At 37.1% G+C, this 17238-nt stretch overlaps 2 protein-coding genes across 2 annotated transcripts in view; both read right to left on the bottom strand.

Moving 5' to 3' along the window:
• Nucleotides 1-6750, bottom strand: part of LOC124435833 (NACHT, LRR and PYD domains-containing protein 12-like) — a 29772-nt gene extending 23022 nt beyond the window's left edge. Inside the window, exon 1 of the mRNA XM_046985784.1 lies at nt 6674-6750. The gene's annotated coding sequence lies outside the window, so the exon portion shown is untranslated. The remainder of the gene's footprint in view (nt 1-6673) is intronic.
• A 2174-nt stretch (nt 6751-8924) lies between these two features.
• LOC124435837 (protein ALP1-like) lies at nt 8925-10110 on the bottom strand. The gene is made up of 3 exons (XM_046985789.1): nt 9865-10110; nt 9502-9607; nt 8925-9394 (listed from the first exon to the last, which is right to left on the bottom strand). The coding sequence occupies exons 1-3, from the start codon at nt 10002-10004 to the stop codon at nt 9317-9319; spliced, it is 324 nt and encodes a 107-aa protein (XP_046841745.1). The 5' UTR covers nt 10005-10110; the 3' UTR covers nt 8925-9316.
• Nucleotides 10111-17238: the final 7128 nt, after the last annotated feature.

The raw sequence follows: 17238 nt of genomic DNA, 5'->3' as shown, positions 1-17238 counted from the left end.
CTCCAGTGCCAGACGGAATCCCTCCTGAAATCTACAAGGTGGGAGGTGAGGCTATCGTTGACCGGCTGATCAGTCTGTTTCAAAACTTTGGGAGAAAGGAGAGCTGCCTCAAGACTTCAAAGACGCCAACATCATACACCTGTATAAGAACAAGGGCGAGAAGGCTGCTTGCGACAATCACAGAGGCATCTCCCTCCTCAGCATTGCAGGGAAAATCCTGGCACGTGTCCTGCTGAACAGGATTACCGAACACCTAGTGGACAGCGTCTGGTCTCAGAGAGCCAGTGTGGCTTCAGGCAGAATAGAGGTACAGTGGACATGGTGTTTGCAGTCAGGCAACTGCAGGAAAAGTGCATCGAGCAGAATCAAGACCTCTACCTGCTCTTCATTGACTTGACCAAGGCCTTCGACACCGTCAGCAGACCCGGCCTCTGGCCCATCCTGTCTAAACTAGGCTGCCCCCAAGTTCGTCAGAGCCATTCGGTCTTTCCATGATGGCATGATTACCAGGGTGGTCGAAAATGGGGATGTCTCCGAGCCCTTTCCTGTCACCAACGGAGTCAAGCAGGGCTGCGTCCTGGCTCCCACACTCTTCAGCCTGCTGTTCGCTGAGATGCTGTCAGTTGCACTAACCCAAACCAGCGCCGGCATCAGGATCAGATACAGGACAGATGGACGTTTTTTCGATCTACGTCGTCCGAAGGCCAAGACCAAAGTGCGTGAAGCCGTGGTCCGCGACTTCCTCTTTGCTGACGACTGTGCGCTTGGCGCCAACTCTGAAGAATACTTACAAATCTGGCACATTGTTTTTCCACCGCTGCTAAAGCCTTTGGTCTGACAATCAGCATCAAAAATACTGAGGTCATGTACCAAGCAGCCCCTGGTGCTAGCAAGCCAGAACCAGTCATTGAGATTGACGGTGCCCAGCTGAAGAATATTGAGGACTTCACCTACCTAGGTAGTTGCCTCTCCTCGTCTGGGACCCTGGACAGGGAAATTTCCTGTCAACTGGCAAAGGCTAGCAGCGGCTCTGGACGCCTTTGGACAAGAGTGTGGCACGAGCTGGGCATCACGCAGAAAACGAAAGTCACAGTCTACAGAGCTGTGGTACTGACATCGCTCCTATACGGCTGTGAAACGTGGACCTGCTACCGCCGCCACATCAAAAAACTGGACCAGTTTCATCTCCGCTGTTTGCGCAGACTCCTGGGTATCCACTGGGAGGACCGTGTGACCAACCAAGAGGTCCTTCGCTGTGCCGCCCTGCCATGTATCGAGGCCTTGATCATGCAGTTCCAGTTAAGATGGTCAAGCCACGTGATGCGTATGGAAGACAGCCGTCTTCCCAAGCAGCTCTTCTGTTCTGAATGGCCAGCGGCAAAGAAAGCAGGGAGGCCAGATCAAGCGCTACAAAGACTCCCTGAAGCAGTCCCTGAGGGCCTGCAACATCCCCGTCGATGGTTGGGAAGGACTGGCTGCCACCCGTACTGCCTGGAGGCAGTCTACACTGTACGGGGTCAAGGCCTTCGAGGACTGTCGACTTGAGCAACTTGATGCCAAATGCCAGGCCAGGAAGGACAGGAGAGCAAACCCTGCTGCTGCCGTAGCCTGCCCGGTGTGTGGAAGAATCTGCGCATCGGACTTCGGGCTACGCTCACATATGAGGCGCCACTGACGTCATCCTCGCTTCGCGACGGACTTCCATTTATTAATTATCTTCATCTGATGGAGTTGCAGCTTTTCGATACCAATATCCTTTCTGGACGACTGACGGACAGCAACATCGACATTCTAATTGGAGCAGATTATTATTTCAATATCATGACAGGCGACATTATAAGGAGTGAACGTGGTCCTGTTGCGATTAATAGTAAATTTGGCTGGATTATCACTGAACAGACGAAATATGGTGAAATTAATTCGAAATTGTCAAACGTTAATTTAATCATCGAAGATTACTATTTTTCAAAAGAAGTTCCGTTTGACAAGAGAGAACCCAAATTACATGAGTGCTTGAAACGGTTTTGGGCGATCGAATCATTGGGAATCAAAGAATTCAGCGAATAACATCATCAAGAGTTTCTGAAGAATGTACAATATCTGGAGGATGAAAGGAGATATGAAGTGAATTTACTTTGGAAGGGGGAATATATTCCAAAATCAGGATGATTAGATTATAATCAGATTATTCGGTGTGAAGGTCGAATTGACCACTCTACGTTACTTGATAGTGCAAAACAGCCGATTTTTTTTCGCCCCTTTAGCATGCCTTTTCGAAATTAATTATACGCGACTGTCACAATATAGTACATCACGAAGGAATTAGAGAAACTCTGAATTGCGTTCGAGAAAATACTGGATCTTGCGTGGTCGAGAGTGCATCAAGGGCGTTGCGCGTAGTGGTATCAAATGCAAGAAATTCAAAGGAAGCGTGTTTGCCATCAAGTCGAGTAAGGAAAGTGCCTCCCTTTTCAAACACCGGTATTGACTTTGCAGGCCAATTATACGCTACTAACAATCAAGAAATGGATAAGGTATTTATCTATTTGTTCACTTGTGCCGTAACTCGAGTGGTTCATCTTGAACTTGTTTGTTATTTGTCTGTGCTATCGTTTCTGCAAGCTTTCCGAAGGTTTGTCTCACGAAGAGGTTTGCCATTTAGACTAATATCAGACAATGCCAAGACCTTCAAAAGTGCCTCAAGGGAAGCTAACATACTGAGATCAACTGACATACAACGCGAACTGGCTTCCAAGGGTGTCAATTGGGAATTTATCATTGAAAAGGCACCTTGGCAAGGAGGATTCTACGAACGAATGATACAAAGTACAAAGAGATGTTTGAAAAAAACTCTCGGTCGTTCTTCAATAGATTTTGAAGCGCTTAGAACCATTTTGGTAGAAATTGAGGCTACCATTAACAATCGTCCACTTACATATATCTATGATGACCAAGAAGGACTTTCCTACCCTCTGACTCCATCTCAATTAATTTACGGACGGCAACTTACTCTTACGGCTAGTGATCAACAATTTGAAATCATCAGTACGAATCGAACTCTAACCAGAAAGGCGAAACATCAGAAACGTTTGTTAGATCAATTTATTAATCGTTGGAGAACGGAATATCTTTTAAGTGTCAGAGAGACTTCACGCTTACTTCATGGAGCACAAAAGGAGAAGATAGCTGTCAGTGATGCTGCTGTGTTAAAAGATGATCTTTACCCTTGAATTTTGTGGAAATTGGCAAGAGTTACAGAGCTCATAGTTTGCAAGGATGGTGTTGTTCGAACAGCAATGGTCTGTGTTGCGAGTACTACAAAGGCTCGATCGTCAGAAATACGTCGTCCAATAGAACAACTGATACCACTTGAGTTGAATATGCCTCCAGCAAATACCGTGGTTCCCAAAACCACTAGTGGAATTGAGTCTAAAGACGACAACTCTTTGAAAACCCGACAACGAAGGACTGCAGCCGTGATTGGAGACCTAATGCGACAGTCAAATAGTAAACTCGTGGAAATAAATTGATCAATATGATCAATATCGGGAGTGTGATGAACATTTGTTTTTATTTTGTTTTTGTTGTTGCGGATCGCGTGCATTTCACGTGATTGACACTTTGGGATTATTACCGAAGGGGAGTTGCTGACATTATAGATTCGTGAAATGGGTGTTTTAAGAAAAGCAAACATACAACAAACATGTTAGCCGTTGTTGAAATAGTACAAAATAGTTCTTTGCATGCAAATACATCAATGATAAGCAAGAATTTGCCCTGAGCAGGAAATCAGTGGAACTATTTCGGCTTTGTCTAATCAAAAATTATAGCTTTAATTATCTTTAGCTACTTTTTTGCACATTACATTTTGTCTGCGGTATCTTTTGGTCTTACATGATCTTTGCTATGCTTGTAATCTTTTAACATGAATAATTGAAAATGATTGTATTTTACCTATTCTATGTTTATAATAACACGTGTATTATCTAAAAAATAAGGAACACGTTCACCAAGCGTTATTCTTTTCTTATTTTCTGCTAGAGACTCTAATGAATGATATCTTCTACCAAATATTGGCTTTTTTCTTTTCTTTGTAAAAAAAAGCATAAATGCTTCAATGGAGCATTCGTGACTCAAAGCCAAGAAAGGTCTCGAACATATAGTTAAGTTTGACAATTGTGGCCACATCGTTGTTCATGACCTTAATTTAAATATGATATTGGCTACTGAAAATTCCGACTACTGAATTTGCGAATGATTATAACGATAATCTAGCTATCTTTGATAAATTGGCTGTTAGAGACTTAAATAAAAACAAAATGTGATCAAAACGTTCAATATTGGGAGAAAACCAGAATAAGCTAGTTTTTACTTATATTGCGGCGGAAGTTAATGGTTTGATAATAGCTAAGTCATTTCAACTTAACTTAACCGGTTTGCAACAAACAAAAATTATTTTATGTATATCTTTAAAACAAGGAATGAGAAATCTTAGAAGGGAACGAGGAAGGAAACGGGGAATGCGAAAACAAGGGATGAGAAAAGCCGGAATCTTTGAAACAAGGAATGTGTAATTATGCAAAAACCGTGTATATTCAAAACAAATTCGTACGACATCGTACTAATTCCCAATTTTTCACAAATTTCATGCAAACGGCTAGTTAAGATGCGTTATTTTTAGACAGGCTTACAAAGAATGGTTTACAAGGCAATTACCAAGGAGTTTCATGAGTCTGGGCATGTTGCCAACTGATTTTGACTTCGATTGTGTCCTTGTATAAAGTTAACAAAGCGATCGGTACGTACACAGTAAACTCACGTTTCTTTCGATTTATGACTGCCAAATGTGCCTAAACAATTGAACTGATTTCGGTCGCTATTTGGTCATTTGTCAACACTGCGTCATCACTGCATTTTGAAAAGTTTCGAGGGGGAAAGCAACCTTTTAAATGGCAATTTTTTATTTTTTTTTCTCCTAAAAGTTGAGATTTGTGATGCTCTAATTTCAGTCAATTTCTGCTTGTTTTTTTGCATCATCTTAATTCAAATTCCACAGTGTGTCGTAACTGGTAAAGATTCTCACATTGTTAACTAAGTATAAATAACTAATGTAAATTTCAGCATATAATGCAATAGAGTTTTTAAAGTTTTGCATTTTTAAATTTCATAAATAAGATAAGTTTTAATATTTCAATAGTATCTTTGGGGAATAAAGAGCCTTGCATTTCTCTTTACTTTGACAGCATGCAACATTTGTTATTATTAAAAGACAGTGATGACGCAATGTTGACAAATGACAAAATAGCGACCGAATTCAGTTCAAATGTTTGGCAAACTGAACTGTCATAAATTAAAAGAAACGATAATTTACTGTGTACATATCGATCACTTTGATAACTTTATACGAGGACACAAGTGGTTCGAAGTTCCAAAATCAGTTGGCAACATGCCCAGACTCATATCTCGTTTTAATAAAAGCAATTTTCTCTCTCTATGGCAAGCCAAACCTGCCAAAAATGTATCGAGATTTATGTGTCGTATTAGAATTACAATAAGTGTATTCTATGGCAAGCTGTACATGTCAAATTCCATCGAGAAGAATATATTGTGTATCCAGTTGTATAAACGATTACTTTAAACGCGTATACATGCGGTCAAAAAAGTTATACTGGCAATCCAAACATACATACCAGTAATTAAGAAAAACAATACAACACACGAGACAAATATAACAACATGCAAGACGAATACGTTTATCATCAAATGGATACAAAAGACGAGACGAATATGAATCGGATGTTTGTCTGTATTTGTGGTCAGCGGTTTGCAATTCACGTGCTTGACTCATGGTTCATGCATGTGCGACAGTGCATGGGTTCATGACTCCATGCTAGAGATGCCATGGATAAAATAGAAAGCCGTGCCGATGACAATTAACAAGATGGCGGCATCCTTTGGCTATGAATCTCATGAAAAACTCACAGAATTTCTACATACGCTTCAAAATTTATTCAGGCAACACAACAATCGTTATTATGAAACGACCATCTTGGCTTAGAGCACTGTAAAAGTAAAATTGAGCGTTGTATACCAATTGCTTTTGCGAGTTTACTTTCACTAAATGATCCTCATCCTCAAAATGATGCCTGCCTTACAGCGACGCAAAACGCACAAATACAAACGCCAACGCTTCGATCGCTGGTGGAAAGATTAATTTGTGACATGGAAGTCGAATTTAAGAAGGTTATAGCTACTTTGAAACATTTTATGAAGAACACGTTAGAGATGTTATTTCATTTCTTTTGGAGAAAAATTGAGCAAACATGAAATAAGCAATAAATTATACAAGTCACATTTGGAATTATTATAAAAAGAGATGATTCCGTACAAATACATCAATGATAAGTGAGAGTTCGCCCTGACGAAATCAGTAGAAGCATTCAGGCTTAGTCTAATCGAATAAACTTCCTGTCACAATTTTAACCAAATTAGCTACCCTTGCTGGTTTTTTGTACACAACTTTTGTCTTTTTTATTTGGTGTTAGATGATCTTGAGTATAATAATATGGCAGTAAGCTTTGAACTTAAATAAATGAATGCCGATTCTATTTTCTCATGGCATGTTTATAATGACACGTGTATTATCGAGAGAATAAGGAACACTTTCACCAACCTTTGGGCCTTGGGGGTATATCTTTTCCTATTTTCAGTTAGAGATCTGTAATGTATGAAACTTTTACCAAAATTAGCTTCTTGTATTCTTTACTTTGTAACAGAAAGGATATATGTTTTGATGGAGAGCCCGCTAGTCCAAACCTAAAATGGTCTTGACTTTCTTTGTCTATACCAAACTTTAAGAGGGTGACCACCCATCGTTTGTGACGTTAATTAAAATGCGATATTGGCTTTGTTGTTGTGACCATCAAAGATGCTATAACCGAAAGGAACTCTGGTGAATTTGCATGAGCTATTATTTTCAGCTTATTTTCGTGCGGAAGTTTATGTTTTGATAAGGTCTTTTTCATTATGCAACTAATTTATATTACCATTAGGCAACACACAAGAATTATTTTTATTTGGGGCGCAAACTACCCAACACTTATAATAAAGGCTAATTATCCTTTCGAAGACATTTTTGCGTTATGTGAAAATAACAAAACATCTAAAATCTTTATATATGAGTGAATATCACAATTATTTAAACGTTGTACTGGAATAATTATGAAATTTATGCAGCTGTGTATAAATAAATATAACACGAAAAAATTACATTGAAAACGTCATGAAATGTACAGAAATGTTAAAACTATCAAAGATTCCATCAACATTATTTCAAAGTGCACAACTCCATACAGAAGTAATGTAAATGTATATTAATATAAAACTGGTCCTCGCATGCTCTTCAAAAATAGGCATCATAAAAAGGGTGTTTTTAAGAAAAAGCAAACATACAACAAACATGTTAGCCGTTGTTGAAATAGTACAAAAAAGTTCTTTGCATGCAAATACATCAATGATAAACAAGAATTTGCCCTGAGCAGGAAATCAGTGGAACTATTTCGGCTTTGTCTAATCAAAGGGCCTGTTCACACTGGTCGTTTAGATCGATCTGAGATCGATCTAATGTAAAGCGAGCTAAGTGTGAACCTTCGCTAAAATTTGAGATCGATCTCAGTCAGCTCGCTTCGAAAGGTGGTCTGAGATCGATCTGAGATCGATCCGGTTTATATGTGAACGTAAGTGAGCTTATTTCGATAGAACAGTTTCGCTCTCATGCCGTTTCCACCAAAACGCAGACATTTTTCCTCAAAATTTAAAATCAAAACAGAGAAAAAAGCTTGGAAAATGGCGCAAAACGAGAGGTTTGGTCAGAAAAGACTGTTTAGCCCTCTTCAGCGTACGGTACAGAAGAAGTTCAACAAAAGTTGAAAGGTACCCACAAAAACGCTGATATTTATAAAAAAATCAGCATTATAATGGAAAAAAATGGAATAGATCGTGATTGGACGCAATGTAGAACTAAATTTAAGCATATGAAATCTGAATACAAAAATTTCAAAGACACATTATCACGATCAGGAGCTGGGAGAGGCAAGAAACCTAAATTCTTTAACGCTATGGACAATTTCTTGGGTGATAGACCAGAAGCAAGGGGTCTAAAAACGTCATCGATACATCTGATGAATCAACGTGTTCATCAGCTGATGCTGAAATAAAAAGCATTAACGTGCATGATGATGATGGTAAGTTATCGTGAATGAGTTGATATCGAGTGGTTTTTTTGCAAAAGAAAATATTGGTTTGGCGTTTCATAGCAGACGAGCTTACAAGAAAATACGGACACGGGAGAATCATTGAAAAAAAATGTCCTCAGTGCGATGAGTTTGTGGAGCTTAGGACAGCAGGAGCCCATGTTGGAAACAGCACTGCAGTATACGCTTATGATGACAGACTTGTTTGCCCATATTGCTATTACATTGAAGCAGGTGAATAGTAGAGCATTGCATGTGTGTACTATATTTTGTTTTATTATGTCGTAACATTTATGAGATATGTTATGTAGATGTCAGTAACGCAGATGGAAAGTTACCTAGTGAAGCAAATGAGGAATCCCTACCATCTCAAGGTGAAAACAAATCAGTGCCAAGGAAAAGAATACCAAGGGGAAAGGCAAAGCCCTCTAGCATGCAAGTGGCATTCGAGAATGCAATGAAAGAGCATAACAAATATCTCAAGGAGTCCGATGAAATGTTTTTGTCTGAAATGAAAAAAGAAGCAGAAAAAGAGCGAGAGTTGCGAAAGGAAGAGCTTAATGTTTATAAGGAGTCAATTTCACTTCTTGCAAATGCTATAGCAATGAGGTCTCAGCCTGTGCAACAACCATTCTACAATGTTCACCATGATGCTGAAAGTCAACAAACATATTACAAACTTTGATTTAATTTAAGAACATGAGTAATTTAGCTATCATCAGCTTATTGTGTTATCAAAAACTCAGTTAAAGAATTTCTAATTTGCTGTGCACTTGCATCTGTATTCTGTAAAACAAATTCTGAAATTTTATCATCAGGAATAAGTTCAACATAATCTGCAAAAAGTTTGTCAGCTCTACTCTCACAAATATTGTGTACAACACAACATGCTGCAATTTTCATAGGCAAATGATCTAAATTTGTATAATTCTTGTTAAATTGGCATCTGAATCTGTTTTTTAAACGGCCAAATGCACACTCCATGACTTGCCTTGCTCAACTTATGTAGTAATTAAATTTCTTTTGAGCAGGACTGAGATTGCCATCGTTAGGATGCCTCTTCATCAACCATGGTACAGTGGATATGCTGGATCACCAATAAGCATGAATGGTACATTGCAACCACATATCTCTTTTCCTCCCTAGAGTATGTCAAGACCATGAATTTTCTAGTGGCTATTATCAAAAATGCAGTAAAATTTGCCTCTGACCTAAGATAAGCTTTTCATTATAAGAACAGAAAACTTACATCTGGAAAAAGTTTTCCTGCTTCAGCTTTTGCAAACACTCCTGAGTTTGACAAAACTCTTGCATCATGGACTCGACCTAGCCACTTTATGCAAATGTCAGTGAATCTTCAAAATTTTTTAATTATATATTTTTTTACTTTTTAAGTGTGTGTAATTTAATTCACTTTGTGTAACTTACTTACTCAACTGGTTGAAACACATTAATAAGAATTCTAAATTAATAAGAAACCTATTTTACATCAGTGACTGTTAAAATCCTCCATGGGATCTAAAAATCGTTAGAAGGTGAAAAATGTCAGTTGCATAACAGGGAGGCAAAAACTTATTAAGTCAACCTTGACAAAAGCAGTACGTTTTGGTACCTGTATTGATGATCAACAACAGCTTGGAGAACAATAGAGTAGAATCCTTTTCCATTGTAGTAATCTTGTGCAGAATTTGAAGGTGCTACAATTTGAATATGAGTGCCATCAATGGCCCAGCGCATTGAGGGAAGCCCCATGTCGTTAGAAAGGCATCAACGATACTCTGCAGTCTATCGCCCTTTGGCCATTTGATAACAAGACCCAGTAACACGTCAACAAGAGCTTGGCAAAGCTCGTTCACGATTTCACAGGCTGTACTTTTTCCTATACCAAAACGCCAAGCTAAAGAACGCAAATCTTCATTGGCCTGTTCCAAAACAAATTCCCACTCTTTTGGCACAGGATAGCCTTTCTGAAATTTGTATCTTCACGCAAAAGAGTGTCATTGATCTTGTTGCAAATGAAATCGAATGTTCCCTTTGACATACGAAAATTTTCTAGCCACAACCCATCATCTTTCCACATAACGATAGTTTTTCCCAGAACAAACTGGTGCCTTTGCTTGCATCCACCCAGAAACGTCTCTCACTCATTAATTTATTTCCTAGAGCGCCAAAAACCAAAATAAAACAGGCCGTCCCTTCTTTATTTCGCTGCTTTCTCTCTTTAAAATATTTCTTTCTTCTTACACGACGCATTCGCATCTTTTTGTGGTATTCAGATGTAATATTGAAAATGGTTGCGATCACTTCGTCCGCCCGCCATATTTGGATTGCAATAATATAAATATTACACTTTGTTGTCAAGGAAACTAGCTCGGTTCCGTGTAGCCGGTAAGTGTGAACCCTCACAAAATTGACTTTGGTCATTAACAAGATCGATCCAGATCGATCTTCCTCGGATCGATCTTCCCGGATCGATCTGTAAAGGAGCTTGCGGTGAACAGGCCCAAAAATTATGCTTTAATTATCTTGCTACTTTTGCACATTACATTTTGTCTGCGGTATCTTTTGGTCTTACATGATCTTTGCTATGCTTGTAATCTTTAACATGAATAATTGAAAATGATTGTATTTTTACTCTATTCTATGTTTATAATAACACGTGTATTATCTAGAATAAGGAACACTTTCACCAAGCGTTATTCTTTTCTTATTTTCTGTTAGAGACTTTAATGCGTGATATCTCTACAAATATTGGTTTTTCTTTCTTTGTAAAAAGCATAAATGCTTTAATGGAGCATTCTGTGACTCAAAGCCAAGAAAGGTCTCGAACCTATAGTTAAGTTTGACAATTGGGCTACATCGTTGTTCATGACCTTAATTTAAATATGATATTGGCTACTAAAAATTCCGACTACTGAATTTGCAGAATGATTATAATGATAATCTAGCTATCTTGATAAATTGGCTGTTAGAGACTTAAATAAAAACAAAATGTGATCAAACGTGCAACATTGGCAGAAAACCAGAATAAGCTAGTTTTACTTATATTGCGCGGAAGTTAATGGTTTGATAATAGCTAAGTCATTTCAACTTAACTTAACCGGTTTTGCAACAAACAAAAATTATTTTATGTATATCTTTAACACAAGGAATGAGAAATCTTAGAAGGGAACGAGGAAGGAACGGGGAATGCGAAAACAAGCGATGAGAAAAGCCGGAATCTTTAAAACAAGGAATGTAATTATGCAAAACCGTGTATATTCAAAACAAATTCGTACGACATCGTACTAATTTCCAATTTTTCACAAATTTCATGCAAACGGCTAGTTAAGATGCGTTATTTTTAGACAAGCTTACAAAGAATGGTTTACAAGGCAATTACCAAGGAGTTTCATGAGTCTGGGCATGTTGCCAACTGATTTTGGACTTCGATTGTGTCCTTGTATAAAGTTAACAAAGCGATTGGTATGTACACAGTAAACTCACGTTTCTTTCGATTTATGACTGCCAAATGTGCCTAAACAATTGAACTGATTTCGGTCGCTATTTGTTCATTTGTCAACACTGCGTCATCACTGCATTTTGAAAAGTTTCGAGGGGGAAAGCAACCGTTTAAATGGCAATTTTTTATTTTGTTTTCTCCTAAAAGTTGAGATTTGTGATGCTCTAATTTCAGTCAATTTCTATTTGCTTTTTTGCATCATCTTAATTCAAATTCCACAGTGTGTCGTAACTCGTAAACATTCTCACATTTTTAACTAAGTATAAATAACTATTGTAAATTTCAGCATATAGTGCAATCGAGTTTTTAAAGTTTTGCATTTTTAAATTTCATAAATAAGATAAGTTTTAATATTTCAATAGTATCTTTGGGGAATAAAGAGCCTTGCATTTCTCTTTACTTTGACACCATGCAACATTTGTTATTATTAAAAGACAGTGATGACGCAATGTTGACAAATGACAAAATAGCGACCGAAATCAGTTCAAATGTTTGGGCAAACTGGATAGTCATAAATTAAAAGAAACGATAATTTACTGTGTACATACCGATCACTTTGTTAACTTTATACGAGGACACAAGTGGTTCGAAGTTCCAAAATCAGTTGGCAACATGCCCAGACTCATATCTCGTTTTAATAAAAGCAATTTTCTCTCTATGGCAAGCCAAACCTGCCAAAAATGTATCGAGATTTATGTGTCGTATTAGAATTACAATACGTGTATTCTATGGCAAGCTGTACATGTCAAATTCCATCGAGAAGAATATATTGTGTATCCAGTTGTATAAACGATTACTTTAAACGCGTATACATGCGGTCAAAAAAGTTATACTGGCAATCCAAACATACATACCAGTGATTAAGAAAAACAATATAACACACGAGACAAATATAACAACATGCAAAACGAATACGTTTATCATCCAAATGGTACATAAGACGAGAGGAATATAAATCGAGATGTTAGTCTGTATTTGTGGTCAGCGGTTTGCAATTCACGTGCTTGATTCATGGTTCATGCATGTGCGACAGTGCATGGGTTCGTGACTCCATGCTAGAGATGCCATGGATAATCAAGAAAGCGGAGCTGACGGCGGCATCCTTTGGCTATGAATCTCATGAAAAACTCACAGAATTTCTACATACGCTTCAAAATCTATTCAGGCAACACAACAATCGTTATTATGAAACGACCATCTTGGCTTAGAGCACTGTAAAAGTAAAATTGAGCGTTGTATACCAATTGCTTTTGCGATTTTACTTTCACCAAATGATCCTCATCCTCAAAATGATGCCTGCCTTACAGCGACGCAAAATGCACAAATACAAACGCCAACGCTTCGATCGCTGGTGGAAAGATTAATTTGTGACATGGAAGTCAAATTTAAGAAGGTTATAGCTACTTTGGAAACATTTTATGAAGAACACGTTAGAGATGTTATTTCATTTCTTTTTGGAGAAAAATTGAGCAAACATGAAATAAGCAATAAATTATACAAGTCACATTTGGAATTATTATAAAAAGAGATGATTCCGTACAAATACATCAATGATAAGTGAGAGTTCGCCCTGACGAAATCAGTAGAAGCATTCAGGCTTAGTCTAATCGAATAAAACTTCCTGTCACAATTTTAACCAAATTAGCTACCCTTTGCTGGTTTTTTTTGTACACAACTTTTTGTCTTTTTTTTTATTTGGTGTTAGATGATCTTGAGTACAATAATATGGCAGTAAGCTTTGAACTTATATAAATGAATGCCGATTCTATTTTTTTATGGCATGTTTATAATGACACGTGTATTATCGAGAGAATAAGGAACACTTTCACCAACCTTTGGGCCTTGGGGGTATATCTTTTCCTATTTTCAGTTAGAGATCTGCAATGTATGAAATCTTTTACCAAAAATTAGCTTCTTGTATTCTTTACTTTGTAGCAGAAAGGATATATGTTTTGATGGAGAGCCCGCTAGTCCAAACCTAAAATGGTCTTGACTTTTCTTCGTCTATACCAAACTTTAAGAGGGTGACCACCCATCGTTTGTGACGTTAATTAAAATAGATATTGGCTTTGTTGTTGTGACCATCAAAGATGCTATAACCGAAAGGAACTCTGGTGAATTTGCATGAGCTATTATTTTGAGCTTATTTTCGTGCGGAAGTTTATGTTTTGATAAGGTCTTTTTCATTACGCAACTAATTTATATTACCATTAGGCAACACACAAGAATTATTTTTATTTGGGGCGAAAACTACCCAACACCTATAATGAAGGCTAATTATCCTTTCGAAGATTTTATTTGCGTTATGTGAAAATAACAAAACATCTAAAATCTTTATATATGGTGAATATCACAATTATTTAAACGTTGTACTGGAATAATTATGAAATTTATGCAGCTGTGTATAAATAAATATAACACGAAAAAATTACATTGAAAACGTCATGAAATGTACAGAAATGTTAAAACTATCAACGATTCCATCAACGTTATGTCAAAAAGCACAACTCCATACAGAAGTAATGTAAATGTATATTAATATAAAACTTGTCCTCGCACGCTTTTCAAAAATAGGCATCATAAAAATGGGTGTTTTTAAGAAAAAGCAAACATACAACAAACATGTTAGCCGTTGTTGAAATAGTACAAAAAAAGTTGTTTGCATGCAAATACATCAATGATAAACAAGAATTTGCCCTGAGCACGAAATCAATGGAACTATTTCGGCTTTGTCTATCAAAAATTATAGCTTTAATTATCTTTAGCTACTTTTTTGCGCATTACATTTTGTCTGCGGTATCTTTTGGTCTTACATGATCTTTGCTATGCTTGTAATCTTTTAACATGAATAATTGAAAATGATTGTATTTTACCTATTCTATGTTTATAATAACACGTGTATTATCTAGAGAATAAGGAACACTTTCACCAAGCGTTATTCTTTTCTTATTTTCTGTTAGAGACTCTAATGCATGATATCTTCTACCAAATATTGGCTTTTTTCTTTTCTTTATAAAAAAAGCATAAATTCTTTAATGGAGAATTCGTGAGTCAAAGCCAAGAAAGGTCTCGAACCTATAGTTAAGTTCGACAATTGTGGCCACCTCGTTGTTCATGACCTTAATTTAAATATTATATTAGCTAAGGAAAATTCCGACTGCTGAATTTGCGAATGATTATAACGATAATCTAGCTATCTTTGATAAATTGGCTGTATGAGACTGTTAAATAAAAACAAAATGTTATCAAAACGTTCAATATTGAGAAAAAACCAGCATAAGCTAGTTTTACTTATATTGCGGCGGAAGTTTATGGTTTGATAATAAATAAGTCATTTCAACTTAACGTGTTTGCAACAAACAAAAATTATTTCACGTCTATCTTTAAAACAAGGAATGATGAATCCTAGAAGGGAACGAAGAAGGGAACGGGGAATGCGAAAACAAGGAATGGAAAAAGCCGGAATCGTTAAATCATAGAATGAGAAAAGCCGGAATCTTTAAAACAAGGAATTTGTAATTATGCAAAAACAGTGTACATTCAAAACAAATTCGCACGACATCGTACTAATTCCCAATTTTTCACAAATTTCATGCAAACGCTAGTTAAGATGCGTTTTTTTTAGAAAAGATTACAAAGAATGTTTTACAAGGCAATTACCAAGGAGTTTCATCGAATTGATTGCGAAAAATTTGCTTTTAAAGCGAGATTAAGCCTAGTTCTCATTCATCGCAAAACGTCGGCGATAGAGCTTTTGCGACGTCGGCGAGCGCTGAGTATTAATGAGAACGCGTTAAAATTTATGTCGCCGATTTTTTAGAGTCTGGGCATGTTGTCAACTGATTTTTGACTTCGAACCAATTGTGTCTTTGACTTCGAACCAATTGTGTCTTTGATCAGTATGTACACAGTAAACTCACGTTTCTTTCGATTTAGGACTGACAAATGTGCCTAAACAAATGAACTCATTTCGCTCACTATTTGGTCATTTATCAACACAGCGTCATCATTGCATTTTGAAATTTCGAGGGGGAAAGCAACCGTTTAAATGGCAATTTCTTTATTTTTTCCTTGGAAACGTTGACATTTGTGATGCTCTACTTTCAGTCGATTTTTGCTTGCTTTTTTGCATCGTCTTAATTCAAATTCCACGGTGTGTCGTAAGTCGTAAACATTCTCACATTGTTAACTAAGTATAAATAACTAATGTAAATTTCAGCATATAATGCAATAGAGTTTTAAAGTTTTGCATTTTAAATTTCATAAATAAGATAAGTTTTAATATTTCAATAGTATCTTAGGGGAATAAAGAGCCTTGCATTTCTCTTGACTTTGACACCATGCAACATTTGTTATTATTAAAATACAGTGATATGACGCAATGTTGACAAATGACAAAATAGCGACCGAAATCAGTTCAAATGTTTGGGCAAATGGGATAGTCATAAATCAAAGAAATTTACTGTCCACATACCGATAACTTTTTTAACTTTATACGAGAACACAATTGTTCGAAGTCCCAAAATCAGTTGGCAACATGCCCAGACTCATATCTCGCTGTAATAAAAGCAATTTTCTCTCAATGGCAAGCCAAACCTACCAAAAGTGTATCGAGATTTATATGTCGTATTAGAATTACTATAAGTGTATTCTAAGGCAGCCGTACATGTCAAAGTCCATCGAGAAGAATATATTGTGTATCCAGTTGTATAAACGATTACTTTAAACGCGTTTACATGCGGTCGAGAAAGTTATACTTGCAATCCAAACATAATACTTGCAATCCAAAAATAATACAGCACACGAGACAAATATAACGACATGCAAAACGAAACGTTTATCATCCAAATGCATACATAAGACGAGACAAATATAAATCGAGATGCTTGCCTGTATTTGTGGTCAGCGAATTTCTATTTCACGTGCTTGACTCATGGTTCATGCATGTGCGACAGTGCATAGATTGAAAGATTGCTATGTGCAGTGCGGTGTTTTGAAATTAAATGAAGATATGATGTTCTTTGCTGGAAAATGAACCAATTGTCTCATGAACATGAAAAATTCAGTTGACTCAATCCCGTTGGTCACCTGAGTCACCTGAATATTTCAGGTTCATGAGACAATTGCTTAAATCATCAGCATGCATAGATTCATGACTTCATGCTCGAGGATGACCATGGACAATAAAGAAAGCCGAGCCGATGACAACTGACAAGACGGCGGCATCGTTTGGCTATGAATCGCATGAAGATCTCACAGAATTTCTACATACGCTAAAATCTGTTCAGGCAAACACAACTTAATCGTTCATCTTGCCTTAGAGCACTGTAATAGTAAATTTGAGCGTTTGTATACCAATTGCTTCTGCGATTTTACTTTCACTAAATGATCCTCGTCCTTAAAATAATCCCTGCCTTACAGCGACATAAAATGCACAAATATAAACGACAACGCTTCGATCAGGGCGCAACTAGACTTGAAGTA

The sequence above is a fragment of the Xenia sp. Carnegie-2017 genome, unplaced genomic scaffold, assembly GCF_021976095.1.
Source record: "Xenia sp. Carnegie-2017 unplaced genomic scaffold, XeniaSp_v1 HiC_scaffold_16, whole genome shotgun sequence".
Classification (NCBI taxonomy): domain Eukaryota; kingdom Metazoa; phylum Cnidaria; class Anthozoa; order Malacalcyonacea; family Xeniidae; genus Xenia; species Xenia sp. Carnegie-2017.
This window is presented reverse-complemented; position numbering and strand designations above follow the sequence as displayed.